This window comes from Chenopodium quinoa, unplaced genomic scaffold (assembly GCF_001683475.1).
Source record: "Chenopodium quinoa cultivar QQ74 unplaced genomic scaffold, ASM168347v1, whole genome shotgun sequence".
Taxonomy (NCBI): domain Eukaryota; kingdom Viridiplantae; phylum Streptophyta; class Magnoliopsida; order Caryophyllales; family Amaranthaceae; genus Chenopodium; species Chenopodium quinoa.
In genome coordinates this window covers 3275362-3294701 of record NW_018743979.1, presented here as the reverse complement: position 1 = coordinate 3294701, position 19340 = coordinate 3275362, and the positions used below count along the sequence as shown (strand labels likewise).

The following is a 19340-nucleotide window of genomic DNA, read 5'->3' as shown; positions in this document are numbered from 1 at the left end:
CCTCGTAAACCACGTGCTAAAATACACTACTATGACATTCTATTCTCACTTACCCCTACTCCCTTAATTTATTTATTACTCCAAGAATATCTCTAATCTTAACAAATTAAATAACATTAAAAAATTTTGTGAAGAAAAAATAAAAACCATATTTGATTATTTAAAATTATTTTATCCCAGTAAGTAAGCTCAATTGATTTCGTGTGATCTTGGGTTTCCTCTGTTTTCCTCTCTTTTTTCTCTTTCTTTTCATTGTTTAAGGCTGCAACCAAACCAAAATTCACCATTCCCACCAAAACCTTTCTTTCCTTCCCGAAATCTCAAGTATTTCTTGGTGGGTTTATATTTAATTTTACACTATCTTCCTTTACTCAATACCCGGATAGCCGAGCTTGTATGTGGTCAGACTCTTTTAGACCTTGAGAAATTTACGAGCTTATATGTGATCATACTCTTTTACAACCCGGCCGATTGTTCAAAAGGAATAAGGAGGAAATCAGAATGATTTTTGTTTGATCATTGAAAGGTCGATTTCTTTTGGGGTACTTAAAAAAGTAGCAACTTTAAACTTATATTAACACCCAAAAATAAAATCAAAAAAACTGTGCTTGTTCACGCTTTGATAGGCGTGCTTAAATCGATGAAAATTGGCAGGCCCCTCAAAACAATTCTCCCTTTCTTTAATTTTTAATATTTTTTTTTCCACTATTTTTTCAACCAAATGGATTACTTTCATAAACATGGCCCACTAAGATTACAGTAGTATAGTAGTCCCTTTTTGCAGGTTTTGTTCCTTAGAATTTTTTCTTTGTTCTTCCTCTTTTTTCTTGTATTTTTCCTTCATCCTTTTGTTTTTCTCTCAGATAATTTTACTAGTAGATTCTCTAAGGAATTTTTTCTCTGAACTCTTGGAATATTATTTAACCAACTTTAATTATAATTATTTCTGATAAAAAATTGAAAGATGAGGTTTTTTGGGGAAATGGGTACTTCATATTTTTGCTGGGTTCTTTTGGGTGCTCATTTTATTTTTCTGGGGTTGTAAAATGGTGCTGTTTTGAGGTTGAAGAGAGAGAAAGTAGAGAGAAAAAAAACACAGAAGTTTAGATTTTAATGGCTTCTACTACTGTTGACGACAAAGTTAAAACAGTAGGAAGAGGAAGTTGTGGGCCACCATTTCCATCAAATTTACTTGAAGAAATGAAGTTACTCAAAGAAATGCAGGACAATTCTGGTAATTCATTATTATTAAAGTTTAAGTTTTTCAAATTTTTTACTTAAATTTTGCTTGCATTTTAATTATTATGTAATTTAAATCACTCTTTATTTTCATTTTTTTTTACTGTTCTTGTATGTAAATTATGAGAGATAAAGGTTTGATGTTTGTTACAATGGTGTAGTTAAGAATTTTTGTGTTTTTTTAGAAAGGTCATGTAAATGAAGGTTTTGTATTGGTCCTTGTCATTTGCAACATCTAGATTTGACACGTAAATGTTGTACTCCTTGTGTCCGAAATTAGTTTTCAAGTAACATGACAACTTAATCCAGACCTGAGCGTGTAGTTATAAATTTTACTATTAAATTCTATAATCATTCAGAAATATTAGAAGTATAAAAAGTTGTTTAAATATCAAATTATGGGTTTATAAAGTTTTATGAAAAAAGGCATTTTTTTTTTTTTTTTTTTTTTTTTTGGGAATGGTCATACAAATGAAAGTGTTGTATACGTATATTAGTCCTTGTCATTAAGCCTATTTACATGTTGACCTCCCCAGAATTTGCAAGTATTGCAACATCCAGGTTTGACACGTAAATGTCGTATTCTTTCATTTCGAAATTAGTTTTATTATCATGTAATTTTATCTAGTAATGTGACAACTTAATCTGAACGGGTAATTTTTGTTACATGTTACTCCGTGCTAATAAAAAGTTTTATAGAATTGTTTTTATATCATACAGTAATACGGAGTATAATTTTTTTTACAAAAATTTTAGTTTTTTTTTTTTTTTTTTTTTAAAAGAATTGTAGTAAGTGTAACAAGAATGTGTTTGGGTTTTTGGTTACAGGGGCCCGGAAGCCTTTACACTCAGAGCTTTGGCATGCTTGTGCTGGTCCTCTTGTATCCTTGCCTCAAGTAGGAAGTCTTGTCTATTACTTCCCACAAGGCCATATTGAGCAGGTTTCAGTCAGAAAATTCTTATAAAAAATTTTGTTTTATTTTCTTTAGTATAATTTGTTTTATTGTTATTATTATTTTTATTTTATGTTTAAATCTTAGGTATTGGCCAATTTGCTTTCTTTTGTGTGATAACTCATAATTTCCTTATGAAGTAGATTCAAGAGTTATGGTTTAAATTGTACTAGTTTTATGTAGATAGGATATCTTTGTACTATTTTTATGTAGATAGGATATCATCATCATAAGATGGTCTATACCAATCTCTTTGTCAGTTTGTACAAGGATTTATGTATCATAATTTTCTAAAAGATTTTTTGTTTTATCTGTCTCGAAATATTATGCTATATTCTTTGATATTTTTTGCATCAAAGAATGACCTCCATGGACGGGGTTTAAAGGACATTATGGTCATATTACATTGGACATTTGATAGGTGTGGTAGGAGGAGAAGGATTCACGTGAGCAACTCATGGGAAGTTGGGGATTGTAACTTGGTCCGTGTAATTGACCCCATCCTTTTGCCAGATCAAAGCTATATAGATCTTAATTAGAAAATCTTACCTATTAGCATTACCAACTCACCCCATTTATGTTAACATTTGATTTAATACTCCAGTGTGTACCCGAAATGAGGAATATTTTGTGGGAATTTGGAAAATACGATACATTTGTTACAACTTAAAAGCATTTAGAAAAGACGATGATTACTAACTTTATGTAGCTTTGATCTAGATGATTGCTAATTATAGGTAGCATTTATGAAGGGATGGTAACTTACAAATTATCATATTACCTAGGAGGGTCATGCGTAAACAAGTTTCTATCATCCGTTCCTTTACCTTTTTCTTATATGGGTATTGCTGTTCTTTGTCTTTGTACCTTTTAAGATCAGCTGAACGTGATCGTAAGTTAATTTGCTTTTTATATATTCACCATATGCTTGTGCCACATTGAGGTTTTATGGATAAATTATCATGATTCAATATTGACCGGCTACTTTGCTGACATCAATTTTTTTGGAACCGTACTTAAACTCTTTCTTGTTGAATTGGTCATTCATTTTAAGTAATATTCATGTCTTGAACTCCTACACTATATTGGATAGGATTTCAGTATCAGTTCCATTTTAGTCTGGGAATATCGACAATATGGTTGTATACATGTATGCATTCCCAAATTATGCCAAAGGTGGCAGTTGCACTTTTGATCAAGATGTAAACTCCATTTAATTAAGTTGCAAAATGCTATCAAATTACGGTCACTAGGAAGTTGCATGAAAGCTTCTATTTTCTACTAAAATCACATTTCTCATCATCTTGAGTGAAAGCCCATAGCTGTGATCCAAGTGCTTATTTTTTGTTTGAGGCGCGTAATTCTTTACTTTTAAATTTTTTGCAAAGATGCATGCTGAGTTGTGGAATCTAATGGACTGTCCGACTCATAAAGGCATGCTATGGGCTTGTATTATTTTACACTAAAGCCATGGCTGTTATCATGCAGGTGCTGTGCCTCCTTTGAAATTTCCACTGACTTATTATCACACGTGGTTTGTAAATTATGCATCACAATCTTAAATTCTTAACTACACAAAGATGTGATTTAGCACATATGTTTGAGGAAAACCCCTATTTTTCCCTAAAGGGTGACTTGATATCTGTGCTGTGTTTTGTTTAGTACTTCAATTTATATTTACTCAAAGAGCTTCAATGTTTTTCTTTGTTGCTGAAGGTGGCGATATCTACAAAACGTCCAGCAACTTCTCAGATCCCCAACTATCCAAATCTTCCGTCTCAATTGATGTGTCAAGTTCACAATGTTACACTTCATGTATGTGTTTTTTCTCATTCTTGAATCTTTTTGTTCCATGAACAATTTTTATATCATTCTATTTAGATTGTAGCCATTGTTTACTCAGTGTTAATCTCTTATTTTTGTTAGTCGGACAAGGATACAGATGAGATATTTGCCCAAATGAGTCTTCAACCTATTAAAACTGTAAGAGTTCATAATCCTGAATATTTCCCTTTACATTTTCATACATCTCACCTAAGAATCCTATAGTGATCTCATACTTTATTCTTGACTTGATAATGCTTACGAAACATATCTCTACCATATGTTCAGGAAAAGGATGTTTTCCCTATACCTGATTTTGGGCTGAAGGCCAGCAAGCATCCTACTGAATTCTTTTGCAAAACTTTGACTGCAAGTGATACGAGTACTCATGGAGGTTTCTCCGTGCCTCGCCGAGCAGCAGAAAAGTTGTTTCCTCCTCTGGTAAGACATGTCCTTTTCATCTAGGACTTTTTCTTTGTTCTGAAACAATTCCGTTGCATAATTATAGATGTTATTTTTGGAATACTAATTTTTAGGATTATACAATGCAACCTCCATTTCAAGAGCTTGTTGTGAAAGACTTGCATGATAATACATGGACATTCCGCCATATCTACCGTGGTTAGTGTTCATCCCCTTATCTTTTTTTGATCTCTAGCTGGTGAAAATTTCATGTTAGATTTGTAAGTGCCACTTATTTCGTGATACAATCTATTCTTTTTCTTTTCTTCTCCTGCAGGGCAGCCGAAAAGACATCTTCTGACAACTGGATGGAGTGTTTTTGTTGGCTCTAAGAGACTTCGTGCAGGGGATGCAGTTCTGTTTATCCGGTAAGGACCTCATATATATATAGGTTTGCTTTCTATGCACTCGTTGGTTGAAACACTTCAACTTCTCAAGAGAGGAGTAATAATCCCTACAGTCTATGGTTTAATTGCCAATTTTTGCTGCTATAGAGCTATATAATTTTGTGTCAATTCATATCTTTGAGCTACATGTGTCACTGGCAGTGGAAAACAAATGTTCCTTTTTATTTAGAAAAAAGTTGTTATCCTCTCTATCTATCTTTTTAGACTATGGAACTTCTGTTTCATTATGAAGTGTCCCCTAGTGTGAAAAGGGTAGTGTATTTTCTTGATTTTAATCACATGCATATATCTTTTTCCTAGCCTACTTCCTGATTTTTTTTTGTCAATACTAGAGATGAGAAGGGTCAATTGATGATTGGTGTGAGGCGTGCAAACCGTCAGACAACAACTCTTCCGTCATCTGTTCTATCTGCTGACAGCATGCATATCGGAGTTCTTGCTGCAGCTGCACATGCTGCTGCTAACAGAACCCCATTCACAGTTTTCTACAATCCTAGGTATCTGTGATGTTTTACATCTCTTGAGCTTGTCCAGTTTTTCTTCATGACGGAAATAATAATTAAGACCACCTTTTCCTGCATCTCTTGTTGTATGTAGGGCATGTCCTACTGAATTTGTAATTCCTGTGGGCAAATATCGGAAGGCAATATATGGAACACAAGTATCTGCTGGGATGAGGTTCGGTATGATGTTTGAGACAGAGGAATCGGGTAAAAGAAGGTAGTTGATGCTACTTGCTAATCATGCAACAATGTCAATTGGGGAGAGCAAATTGAAGGAAAAAACTTGAATTTGTCTACTCCATGAAGTAAGCATATTGATGATTGTCGTATGAAGCCTAACAATGTTGTCATTTATGTTTAATAATTTTCCAGATATATGGGAACAATAGTTGGTGTAAGCGACTTGGATCCGCTGAGATGGCCTGGTTCAAAATGGCGCAATCTGCAGGTACATTGAACTTCTTTATCTGTACAACTTTGTTTTATCTTTAATGGAAGTGACTACTAGTTGATTGAGCTGCTGCAATTTATCTCATGCCTGATGCTTTATTCATTATTTCCTGCAAATGACAGGTTGAATGGGATGAACCAGGATGTGGTGATAAGCAGAGTAGAGTGAGTTCATGGGAAATTGAGACTCCTGAAAGTCTTTTCCTATTTCCTTCTCTGACTTCAGGCTTTAAGCGGCCCTTCCATCCTGGATTTTTTGGTGAGTTGGTTACATATTTGCTCAATCCTCATTGCCACAAAACCCTATAACCTATGGCTAACATAGTAGCTTTTTGACACTGTCTTAGGAGGAGAACTTGAGTGGGGAAATTCGATAAAGAGGCCTTTCATTCATCTCCCCGACATGGGTGCTGCAAATCTTTCATATGCATCACTTCCAAATGTTTGGTCAGAGCAATTGGTCAAGGCACTAATGCGGCCAGAGAACATGGGCTATCCTTCCATGCTAGCCTCATGTCCACCGCCACCTATACTACAAGAAACAAAGGCAAACATTGAGGCAGCAACGCTGCATAAACCACAGATAGTTTCTTCACAGAACGTTTCTGTTCAAAATTATCCTTCGCAGCAGCTCAACCAACGTGAAGTGGGAAATGTTTCAGGGGTGGAACAGGCTAGCAAGACAAACCAGCCTTTGATGGATGGTGAAAAAACTAAGCCAGAACCTTTGTGTGAACCTAGTCAGCTAAGCCAACTTGCTTCTGCTGGGCACTGCAATGAGGAGAGAGAGAGAAGCAATCTTTCTAACCCTCCATCCCAACAAAGCATAGATGCAAAAGATAACAATCAGAAACTAATGCAACCACCAGCTATGTCATCTGTATTTCAGTCCCCATTGACTGATGTCCCTCCGTCTGATCTTTCTAGTCTAAACGGTTTATTTCCTTACATGGATGCTTCTGATTGGTTACCTTATTCTTCATCAACAATATCAGAAGTAATTGATCCTTCATTGCCTTCAATTGGTCAAGATATATGGGAGCAAAGTCAGAACCTGAGGTATCCAGCTCAGTCAGATCAATTTGGTTCATACTCGCAGTTGTCAGATGAAACAAATAATCAGAGTGGGATATATAGCTGCATTGATTTAGACATGGGTAATGGTGGAAATGCAATTGTTGATGCATCGATCCCAAATGCTGTTTTGAATAAAATGTGTCCTAAGGAGGCAAGTTTACAGTATTCTTCAGACTGTTTAGTGGGCAACTTCAGTTCGAGCCAGGATCTTCAGTCTCAGATTACATCAGCAAGCCTAGCTGATTCTCAGGCATTCTTACAAGACTTTCCTGATAATAATTCAGGTGGTACGTCTTCAAGCAATGTGGATTTTGACGAGAGCAGTCTTTTGCAAAACAATTCATGGCAGCAAGTGGTGCCTCCCATGCGTACATATACAAAGGTTTGTACTATATTGGATTTTGATCCTGAAAAATACTTCCTCTTTAATGCCTACTCGTATTTGTTTAGTGTTAAGAGATGGGGTTAGAAATAGACCTACAGCAAAATGGGAAAAGGCCCCCAAATATTTTTAGCAGCTTTCTTTGTTTAAAGAACGTGTTTCTTTATTCTCTTGCTTTAGTATTTAGTATTTGACATTGATTTTTCTTCATAGGTTCAAAAGGCAGGATCGGTTGGGCGGTCGATTGATGTGACAAGCTATAAGGATTATGAAGAACTGCGGTTTGCTATTGAACGCATGTTTGGACTAGAGTGTCTGCTCAATGATCCAAGAGGATCCGGATGGAAATTAGTTTATGTTGACTTTGAGAGTGACGTTCTGCTGGTTGGAGATGATCCGTGGGAGTAAGTCTTTATCTTCCCGTAACTCTCTTTATAATACATGTGGTTCCTATTCCCTATAATCATGTAACTATACTTTATGAAATTTCTTTAAAAGTCTCGGCAATCTCTAGCTAAAAATAAGGAAAATCATCAATCTTAACTTTCCATTACTCTTCTTTTTTCCCTTTTGAGATCAATCTAACACAGTAATCCTCCATTAATATTATCTTTAATAAAGTGTTGCTGGTATGTCTTCTAAAAAAAATGATAGTGAGTGCATGCTTAAAGAAGATAACATACTACTTCCGTTTTGCTTTTCACTTGTTGCGTTAACTAAATTTGTTTTATGTTACTTGGAACTTTCAAAATTACAATTTATATTGGTTGTTACCTGTAGGATATCGGTATCATGTTTTTGGAGATTTGGAGTCACTCCAGAATACCAGTGCAATATCTATATGCGCTTCTTTACGTTTGTGCATGGTTGCTAGAGGAGCGCTTTTAGGAATTTTTTTAGAGTTTCAGTGCATAACACTGATATTTGAATATTTGACATTGGTGTTAATGTTCTTACTATCCATGCAGGGAGTTTGTCAGTTGTGTTCGATGCATCCGTATATTATCGCCTGCAGAAGTTCAGCAGATGAGCGAAGAAGGAATGCAGCTTCTCAACAACAATGCAATTCCAGGAATTAGCAGTGCTCCTTAGACATGTTAGTTTCTTCAGATGGCCAATGCTACACCCACGGGGCTGCTAACACGAAGGACCTAAAGCTTGTCATCTACAGAAGGGAGAGCTGTGTTGATTCCGCCCTTACTAAAGGATTGTTGCTGACTAGCATGTTGGCTATGACAGTGTACATTGTGGGAATGTGTTAAGAGTTTAGGTAGATCAATGCTAGACTTTAGAGCTTGTTTTGTTAACCCCTGTCGTGACATTTAGGTTTCGGAGAGTTGGGACATAATGTTATAATGTAATGTATTGTACCTTGAAATTTTAATGTATGGATCATGAAACATTTGAATGTCTAAAACAAAGGGCAATTAGAGAGTTGTTCCGATCCAACGTCAAGTAGCTTAAGTCTATTAGGTCACAAGGCTTGATACAATTGTTTGTACCATATGCTTGTAATTTTGCATTCTTTTACGAGTCTGCACCCACTATGTTTCTCCAGAAGTGTATTACTACATTTTGGAAAATCAATTTATCCTTTGATATCTATAAAATTAAATTATAATAACATACAAAGTATATGATATATCTATCTTGTAGGAATCCCCTTTCTACTCAAGTACAAATGATGATTTGACATAGCTACTCCCTCTGCGTATTTGTTGGCCTATGTATTGATATTTATAAAATATACAATACGACTAATCAAACAAGATCTCACCTCTTACAGAATAACAATAATTTATGATCAAAATTTTAAAGTTTGACCTTACTTTTGACAATAAGACAAAAAAATAGGGACAAAGGGAGTATTTGGTTGTTTCTAGTTTCCTACTAGGGATGAGCATAACAGGATACCCTGTAAAAATTCTAGGAAACGGAACCGGAACCTGTTGCAACAGGTTCCTCAAAATGGAAACCGGAATTGGAACCGGAACCTGTTGAACAAGTTTCTGAAATTGGGAACCGGAACCTGTAGGTTCCGGTTCTGATTCGGGGTACCCTGTCTTGTAATATACTTACTGACTTATTGCACATTTTTTTAATTAAAAAAACTGGTTGGTCACTGTAGGCGTCGTTCAAAGCGTGCCTACCTAGGCATGTGGTGAATATGCTTGGCACTCATAGGAAGTGGGAATTGACATACGATTAGGGACACGGAAATTAAAGTAGGGATCCGCCAACAAGTTTTTAAGGAACTTGTCAACCGTTCACGGATCATTTAAGGTAACCACGATTAAGGGACAACGATAGAAAACAACGATTGACCCATGAAGGTTACACCCCATTCATAATCCATGAGGTTACTAACTCCATATGGTTTGGAACCACAAAAGGAGGATCGGGAATGATGGTGCGAAGTGAGTCATGGAGTCACATTCGCCCGTATTGACCTCTACTCAATTCTTATTGCGAGAAGTAATTCCTGCGATTTCAAAGGCATGCAAACAAAGATTCAATTTGCTCCAAACTAATATTAGGCTAAATTGGTTGAATATTAATCCAATACATAATTCTAAAATATTGTGATCACTTGATTAAATAACAAGATTAAAAAGGAACCTAAACGGTCGTCCAAATTATCTTATTAGGCGTTATATTAAATTACATATTCCCTTTAAACATGCAATATAGTGATCAAAACAGTAATAAAATCATTATTAACATTGGAAGCAATTTAACCATAATAACATTAGTCAAATCAAATCATAATAATAAACCTAATCATAATACTAGCAATAAGAATAAGAATAAAAATAAGAGTAATTAAGTGAATTAATTACTCACGTTCCGCGCTTCTTTAAATTGCTACATTATGAATAAATTGTTAGTAACTTCAATAAAAATATAAATAATAATGGAAATTAAATTAAATAAAAGTAGAATTGATTTGGGGCCAAACCCTCAAACAGTTCTACCTTTCACACCTTGGTTTAAGTTTAGAACCTCGGGTAAAGTACGGACTTTAGGAAGTGCTTAGGGGATGTATTGTTGAAGAATAAGGAAGGCTAGTGATTAGGCTAGAGTATAAGTGAGAAATAAAGAATGATTTGGTGTATAAGAGGGAAAGAGAGAATTGTTTGGTGCCTTAGAGAGGAAGAGAGAATTATTTGGTGCTCCGAAACTGAGAAATCAGCTTCATATTTATAGAGAAAATATGAGGGGTGAGGTATGGAACCCTAAAATTGAAGCGCCGCGGAGAAATAAACCCTAAAAATTGTCGTGTCACGGTGCAAATTGCCGTGATACGTTAATATCTGTCGTGTCACTGTATTTTTACCATGGCGCGGTAATTTCCAGTTTTACGCGTTTTTAAAACTATGATAACTTTTGATCTGTAATTTGGATTAAGGAATATAATATATAATTGGAAAGCTTATCAAGTCTACATTCCAACCCAATTAAAATCAGGTCAAAATATTTTGTAAATTTTAAGATATGGCCACTTTAGTGCAAGGGTGTCGATTTTTGGCTGAGTTTTAGTGTTTTGCTCATATCTTCTTCATTTTAAATCGGAATTGGGCTTATGATATACCGTTGGAAAGCTTATTTCAAGGCCTATCCAATTAAATAATATTTGGATCAAAATTATTGTTCCAAGAAATCAATTTATCTCGGTTTTGTGATGTGGACACCAAAAGTGGAAAATAAGTTATGGTTTGGGGAAATGGGCTAAGAGTTAGGTTGATTTGTGAAATGTATTGGATTGAATATGGATTTAAGCACTCCAAAGATTAAATACTTGACCCAACCAACAATGACGGTGAAAGGTTGTTCATCATCGGGTTTGGTTTTGGGAGACATTTTTAGGTGTCTACAGAAGCCCCCGCTTTGACTAAGTTTGTAGAAACGTAAGTTTCGAAAATGATAGTCAAAGTAGTCGATAGGGACAGAGAATGATTTAAGACATTCTGCGATCCTAAATCACTCTGCATACGCCAATACCTACAGAAAAATGTTAGTTCCACAGATAAAAGAGTAAAGGGATAAAATGCGTATCTGACACCAATACATGGCAACAAACACGTTTGGTAGTTTTCTACGCCTCGAGAAATCCACCATATGAAGACTGTTATGATATCTTTCCACGCCTCGGGAATGCTGCTAGATGATATTTTTCCACGCCTCGAGAATCCTGTTAGATAATATTTTTCCACGCCTCGGGAATTCTATTAGATCATATTTTTCCACGCCTCGGGAATGCTGTTAGATGAAATTGTTTTTCGCAAAATCGCCAACTTATACGCCTCGAGAAGTGTACAACGACCGACAATTTTCCACACCTCGGGAAAAGCTTGTCTGATAATGAGATAGTTTCCTCGCCTCGGGAACTCTATCGTGAGTTCCTACGCCTTTAATAACTCACAAGTGAAATTCCATACTCTGGGAATAACACTAAGTGTCCACGCCTTGGGACGAAATAACCGACTTCTACGCCTCGAGAAGTGTGCAACGACCGACAATTCTCCACGCCTCGAGAAAAGCTTGTCTGATGATGAGAAATTACAAGTCTCTGTGTCTCGAGAATCTTGCAACGTGAATCGTCCTCGCCTTGGGAGATGATCACCGGTGTTTGATAAATGTCTGATTGTGGTTCGATTATCCCCGAACTTGGGTTGTAAATGATAATGGTTCGATTGTCCCCGAACGTGGGTTGTTGATGGTTCGATAATCCCCGAACGTGGGCTGTAGATGATAATGGTTCGATTGTCCCCGAACGTCGGCTGAAGATGATAATGGTTCGATTGTCCCCGAACGTGGGCTGTAGATAATAAGGGTTCGATTGTCCCCGAACATGGGCTGTACCTGAGACCTGCAAAATGGAATTTGCCAAAGGACTCGTATAGGCTGTGATTGACTTGACCAACTAACTTGACCAAACTTGACTTGACACGACATAACATGTGTATGACTTGTGACTGTGTGTGTATATGTATAGTTTGAGTGTGCATAGACACAAACAACTGAAAATGCAAAAATTTCCATCATTTTTTGTCATGAGTGGAGGGTACCGACTTTCTCCCAAAAAAGAAAGACGTGAAAATGAAGTAAGAGTTTTCGAACTTCCCTCGATATAAATTTTGAAAAAGTTTTTGAACTTCCCCAGAAGAAAAAAGATGAAAAATAGAACAAGTTTTGTACTTTCATGCTGAGAAAAATTTGAAAAAGTTTTTTGAACTTCCCCAAAAGAAAAGACATGAAAAAGGGAAGAAATTTTGAGCTTCCTCGTTGAGCAAAGTGAGACGAATCACATGGATTTTCTTCTTGTCGAATTGAATTATTGCTCGTCTTGAAAATATTATATGCATGATGAATGTTCGTAGGATAGGAGGCTAAGGACAATTACATCATGTGACATAATCAATGAATGCACTAGCGCGGTAGTTTGTTGACAATGTATGTTGCTTAGGTTAAGAAGCTAAGCATCATATATATTGTGTGAAAAAAATAACATCTTGAAAGTTGCTTAGGTTTGGAAGCTAAGCACGTATACAATGGTGATTGCTAAGTATTGCTTAGGTCAAGGAGATAAGCAAGTGTAACAACGAATCTTGATGAATGTACCTAGGTTAGGAAGCTAAGTACACTTGTGATAATGCTATCGAATGATGATGATGATTTTGCTGGATGCTGTTGTGAAGCATGCATGGTGTGGGAACAAGATTTCCTGATAAGGGGTTCCTAAGGGAAGGTGGATATGGCCATGAATATGTGAATGAAGTGTGTGAAAGTGATATTAAGGTAAGGTTGCAAAGGTTATGTTAATGGAAATAGATGTGAAAAGAGTCGAGAAGGTGACTCTTTAGGCTGGTAGGCTAAGTGATGTGGGTTCAAGCCCCCAAGTCTAGCTCTAGATGGATAAGAATGAGCACTGGATATTCTTTAACTCGATCATACATGAATATGAATATGAATGTGGCCGCACCTCGATGTGAGGTTGCCTATGTATCCGTTAGGAATCAGGCCGAACGTAGCTCTAGTTGAACTTCGCACAAGTTATGTACACCTCAAAGAGGTCTTTTGAGGGTTGTAACGTGGTTAAGCTAATGGTTTGAAGAAGAAAAGGGTAAAAGGCTCAAGACCCGAGAGAAGCCCCCCAAGATGTGTAATTGTGTATTTGAAAAAAATTGAATTTTGTAAGTTTATTTTTCACATTTTGTTTTATACTTTGAATATTTTGTACAACTCTTATTAATCAATGTGGGCAATCCCGGATCATGCGGTCCATCACTCACTTAACATTCATGTTTCTCAGGCATGATACCAAGCACTCGACGAGGGACGCAATTCGAGACGTGTTCATATCAAAGGCATCGTAACACTTACCCTTAGACATTGTTTTATTTTAATCATTTTTTTTTCTTTGAACTTGCTTTTGAATGTTGCACAAATTACACACCTTCCTACCCCAAGGTTAGGTAAATTTGGGTTGAAAAAAATGAAGGTTAAACGTTAGACGAGGCTCAAGGTGTTTAATGAAGAAGTGGAATATGTGTTTCAATGGTTAATGGGAATAATGGGTTGCAAATGTGCCTCAAATCATTGGTGTACCTTGTGTTCGGTTTGGCAATTGATTTTATTTTTTATTTATTTATTTATTTTTCAATGACATGATCACGATGTAGAAAAAATATGCTCATTTAATTAATGGAAGAAAGGGTGAACAAACCAAAAAAAAGAACATAAACTCATTAAGGGAAATCTATGCTAGCCTTAAATGGGGGAAAAAGGAAATGAATGATAAAAAGAAAAAACTCATATCACGAAATCTTGCATGAGGTGCTTGCACCTCGTCTTCATCACTTCTTGTTTCCTAGAGGGATAGGAAGTTTGTTTGCATCAATCAAATCTTGAATGGCATCTTTTATATTCTAGCACTGTTCAGCAGAGTGACCCCTTCCTTGGTTGAACTTGCAGTGGGCATTAGGATTTCACTTGGCACTTCTTTCTTCAGGTTTTGGCTCTAGGAATGGTCTGATAGGTGTAATCAAGCCTTGACCATAAAGGTGATCAAAGGCGGGATCATATGTCATTCCCAAAGGAGTGTAAGTTCTCCTTTTCTTTGGCAATGGAGCATTAAGAGCTAAAACTTCATTGAGATTAACCTGGCTTATATTGTTGGTAGTATTCGGGCTTAGAAGACGAAGAAGAAGGAAGGTCATTCTTCTTGTTTTTCCAAGTGTTATTATTGTTATTACTACCAACAGTCTATATTAGCTTATCCTCAATGTTAATGCCAATGTTGTATACAGCTTCAAAAGTGTTCAATGGAAACAATTTGGGATGTTGCCTGTACTTGTGAGTCAGGTTCTGGATAAAGAAGCGAACCATCTCCCTTTCTTTAGGAGGATCCACCAAGAGTGCATCTGTTTCCCTCCACCTACTTAGATAGGCAGTGAACCCTTCATTTTCTTTCTGTTTAAGGATAGAGAGCTTACGTTTTGAAAACCTGGTTTGAATGTTACACTTGTAACGTTTCATGAAACTTTCAGTGACATCTTTCCAAGTTGCAATGTACTTGGCATCTAGAGAATAAAACCATTGTTGGCAAGCATGCTCTAAAGAGAGAGGGAACACCGTAGGGAAGAGTGCCACATCCAATCCCTTGAGAGCCATGGTTGCAGAGAAAGCCTTCAAATGGAATATTGGATTGTCAGTAGGTTTGAGCTTGGGTATGTCAGAAGTGGAGAACTTTTAGGAAGCTTGTCCTTCACAGCCAAAGCAGTGGAAGTTTGTTCCACGTAGGTGAATTCTTCAAAAATTTTGCTCACTTGTTCTTTGATCTTGTCAACTGTAGCAACAGTGACTTTAGTTTGTTCCATGGTATTCACCTTGGTGGTAAGGGTTTACATCATGGCAGAAAGTGCCTCAATGGAATTGTGAATGTTCTCAATATCTTCTTTGGGTGGCCATTGGAATGAACTGAAAGTAGTTTGAAGGTGATAGTTGATGTGGAGATGGTGAAGTTTTCTTTGAACGCCTCTTAGGTTTAAGAGCAAAGTTGTTGTGGTAGTGACTCGAACCGCACCAATCTACCCCTGCTCCTTGACCAAGTACCGCAAAATAAAAAAAAATTCACTTAATGGTTTGACTCACTGCTCAAAATAGGAAAGAAAGCGGGAAAGATAGAAGTTTGAAAACAGGTGAGAAGAACTCCACTCTTTTTTTATGACGGAAAAGGGGACGCATGCATGAACCTAGTATACGATCATAAACGACATGGTGCACAACTCGAGGACAAAGTGTGTGCAACGACTTAAAAACTGTGATTAGGTGAGTTTATAAGACTCGTGGTATGATCGCATGGCTAGACATGAGGACGTTGTGAAAAAACAAAGGACCCGAGGACCAAATAGCATGGAAGACTAAAAGACAAACTAACTTGATTAATTTTGTCCAATTTTAATGTTTATGCTATTTACTAGGTGAAAACGGTCCATTGGAAATCGTTAGTCATAAATAAGATCAACCACAATCAAAGACAAAGAACACATAATGTTAAGGTTAGCATAAAAATCACAAGAGACTAGGAAGAGGGCTGGAATTCTGGAAGAGAGTTAGAACTCATGGGAATAAATAAATAAAAATAAAAATCTATAATCCTATGTTATACGCGTTGACATGGATTAGAGGACTAAGAGAAGTAGAAGATTTCCTAAGACTATCTTGACACGAAAAGAATTTTTTTTAAAAAAAAAGGTTGGACGCTAAAAAGAACTCCTAAACTAGACAGGTTGTAGTATTTCAGTTATAACTTTTGATTTGTGACTCTAATTGGGACGAAACTAATTTCAAATGAAAGATAAAACTCGGGGCTATAGATCCATAGGTGGCACGACACATAAATCTTTCTAGAACTCCAGTTATGACCAAAACAAGTTGGCGCTTATGCAGGATACAGGAATAAAAAATTTAATACGTATATTCATCATCGGGTTTGGTTTTGGGGAGACATTTTTAGGTATCTACAGCCACTAATTTATAATGTTTACAACTCGCAAAGTAAACAAACTAATAGTAGTTGTCTAAAAAATTTAATACGTATATTTATAAATTATGATTATGATATTTATTATTTAAAAAATAAGTTAGAATTGGGTGTATAATTTATAATTAAGTGATACTTTTAATAGGTTACAGGGTACCCTACAGGTTCCGGTTCCAAAAAGTTGAGAACTTGAACCGGAACCAATTGCAACAGGTTTTGTATTTTGCTACCCGGAACCGGAACCTCTTGTACAAGTTTCGGTTCTGGAACCTGCGGTTCCTATCAGGTTCCGGTTCCGATTTAGGGTACCTTGATTTTTTGCTCAACCCTAGTTCCTACTTTGTATAAGATTGCCTTAATTTCTTATTACAATATAAGAACATACAAATCAAAACATACCCTACTTGCATACAATCATATATGTAATGAAAAAAAAAGAAAAAAGATAATATAATATTCATTTGCAAAATGTTGGTCTAACGCTAAACCTGGATAAAGCACATTTTAGAGAAGCTATTGCGTGAGACTTGCCTCATATAGCGGCCTCACCAATAGTGAGGCAAGCCTCAAAACAACAAGCCCAACTTATAGATTGGCAGGCTAGTTGCGTACCTCTAAAAAATAAACCTAACTAGACTAGCTACTAACTATGTAGGCGGCAAGTAAGGGTGGGATCCCAAAAGATTATGGTTAAATTAATTATAATGACTCGAGCAATATAAGCAAGAAACCAATTCAATTAATGATAATTCTAAACTAATTAATTAAAAATAGCGCAATTATTCAAAATAATAAGAGAAATCTATCAATGAATATAAACATCCTAGATCAAGCATCACCACAAATATAATCAATGCATAGTTGTTCTACTCCTAACATATAATTCAACCAACAAGAGGAAATGTAATCCCTAGAAGATACCAAAGGTTTCTCTCGAGTTATCAATGGCTTTCCTAATCACAATCAAGCCCACTCTCGTAGAATCATGCAAATTAGAGACATTAAGCATATTACTTAGCTATCTAATCATTCATTCAACTACTCTTGTGAAGAACTTCAAACCCTTAATTGATTTATTCAAACCTGCTAAAACCCAACTCTTGTTGTGATAAAAACAATGGATTAATAACAATACCAATTATCTATAATCTAGTATTGGCATAAGCACAGTCAATTAAGCAATTCAATTGCAATTATCATTAGAGAATTTAAAGAATTAAATCATGCATTAATCATATTCGGGTTCCGGTAGATCTTAGAATGAGGAAACTACTCACCCATAATAAGAGCAATAACAAGAATTAAGGGCGTGTCTCACTAGAATGACACTCGTAATAGCAATATCACTCGTAGAGACACGGGCGTGTCTCAATTAGACATGAGCGTGTCTCACTAGAATGACACTCATAATAGCAATATCACTCTTAGAGACGCGAGCATGTCTCAATTAGACATGGGCGTGTCTCGCTGGGCCAACTTCACTGGATGGGGCATACATGCCCACATTCAACACGAACATGCCTCCCTTAGCATGTGGCTACCAGCTCGATGCACTCGACTTAACACGAGTGTGTCTTAATTAGACATGGGCGTGCCCCACTCAAAACTTCAAAACTTAACTTCCTATTTCTCTTAAAACGGACTAACATGCCCATGCCTTGTGTATCATGGGGGTGTCTGGCTGGGACTTGGCTTCAAATGACTTAAGCTTTGATCAATGAGCTTCGTGAAGGTTTGTGAGCCTATGTTTAGTTGTGTGACAACATAAAGTCTACAAATTAGCCTCGTTCATCCTGAAATACATCAAAAACAACGAAACTACCCATAAAAGCACCATAATATCACAACTAAACCAAATCAAGCCATAGTGAGTTATTTAAATGTAGACTCGAAAACTAACTAAAAAGACTCTAAAAACACGCACAATACACGACTTATCATAGATAATATCATGGAGCAAATAGAGTATATCTTCAAGCCTATAGACCAGATGATTTATCATCCAGGCAATGAATGATATTATAGACACAATAGATGATATCATCCAGCTTATAGATGATATCATGGAACTAATAGAAGATATCATCTAGACAATGGATGATATCATCCAGCCTATAAATGATATCATGTAGTACCTTATAGAAGATATCATAGAAATGATGATATCAATGGATGATATCATAAAAATAATGGATGATATCATCCAACCAATTGATGACATATCCCTAGAATTAATATTATATATATATATATATATATATATATATATATATATATATATATATATATATATATATATATATATATATATACTCCTGGGGTATTATGGATCATGGTACTTCATACCCAATATGCTAGAGTTATTTTGCCTAAATCTTATGTTATTTTGCTTAAATGTTGTGTTATTTTGCTAAAACAATATGTTATTTACTTATTTACTTCAACCTCGTTCATCAGCTCGTGCTATTTTATATAAAATTTGTGTTATTTTGCCAAGGCATTGTTTTATTTTACATAAGTTTCAGTTCATGTTATTTTACCAATAATACCCGTATTATTTACACAAACTCTGTGTTATTTTCTTAGACCTTGTGTTAGTTTGCTTAAAAGTGGTAATTTTTTGTATTCAAAACCAACTTATGTGTATTCTCACTACTTTGAGAGAATTAAATATTACATGAAAATTATTGTTAAGAGTATGGACTATTCAACTAACACAAAAGCTTTATACAGTAAAATGATCGATGCAGGTTGAATATAAAAAACAACTTGCATGTATAAAATAACATGTACTTATTTAAAAATAGCATATATATAAATTGAAATAATAAGAAGTTCATATCAAAATAACATGAATTTATAAACCTCATAAGGTACTCCAGGGGTAAGATAGAAATTGTGTAGAAATGAAAGATATCATCTAATTAATTAATCATATCATCTAACCAAATAATCATCATACAAACCACAAATCATATCATCCAAACAATGAATCAT

At 35.7% G+C, this 19340-nt stretch overlaps 1 protein-coding gene across 1 annotated transcript; it reads left to right on the top strand.

Annotated features, from left to right (window-relative positions):
• Positions 1 to 69: 69 nt before the first annotated feature.
• On the top strand, positions 70 to 8923 carry LOC110690029 (auxin response factor 5-like). The gene is made up of 14 exons (XM_021866854.1): positions 70 to 1234; positions 2068 to 2180; positions 3909 to 4007; positions 4119 to 4175; positions 4305 to 4457; positions 4553 to 4637; positions 4756 to 4846; positions 5218 to 5382; positions 5483 to 5605; positions 5761 to 5836; positions 5962 to 6097; positions 6186 to 7297; positions 7511 to 7701; positions 8266 to 8923. The coding sequence occupies exons 1-14, from the start codon at positions 1114 to 1116 to the stop codon at positions 8387 to 8389; spliced, it is 2646 nt and encodes an 881-aa protein (XP_021722546.1). The 5' UTR covers positions 70 to 1113; the 3' UTR covers positions 8390 to 8923.
• Positions 8924 to 19340: the final 10417 nt, after the last annotated feature.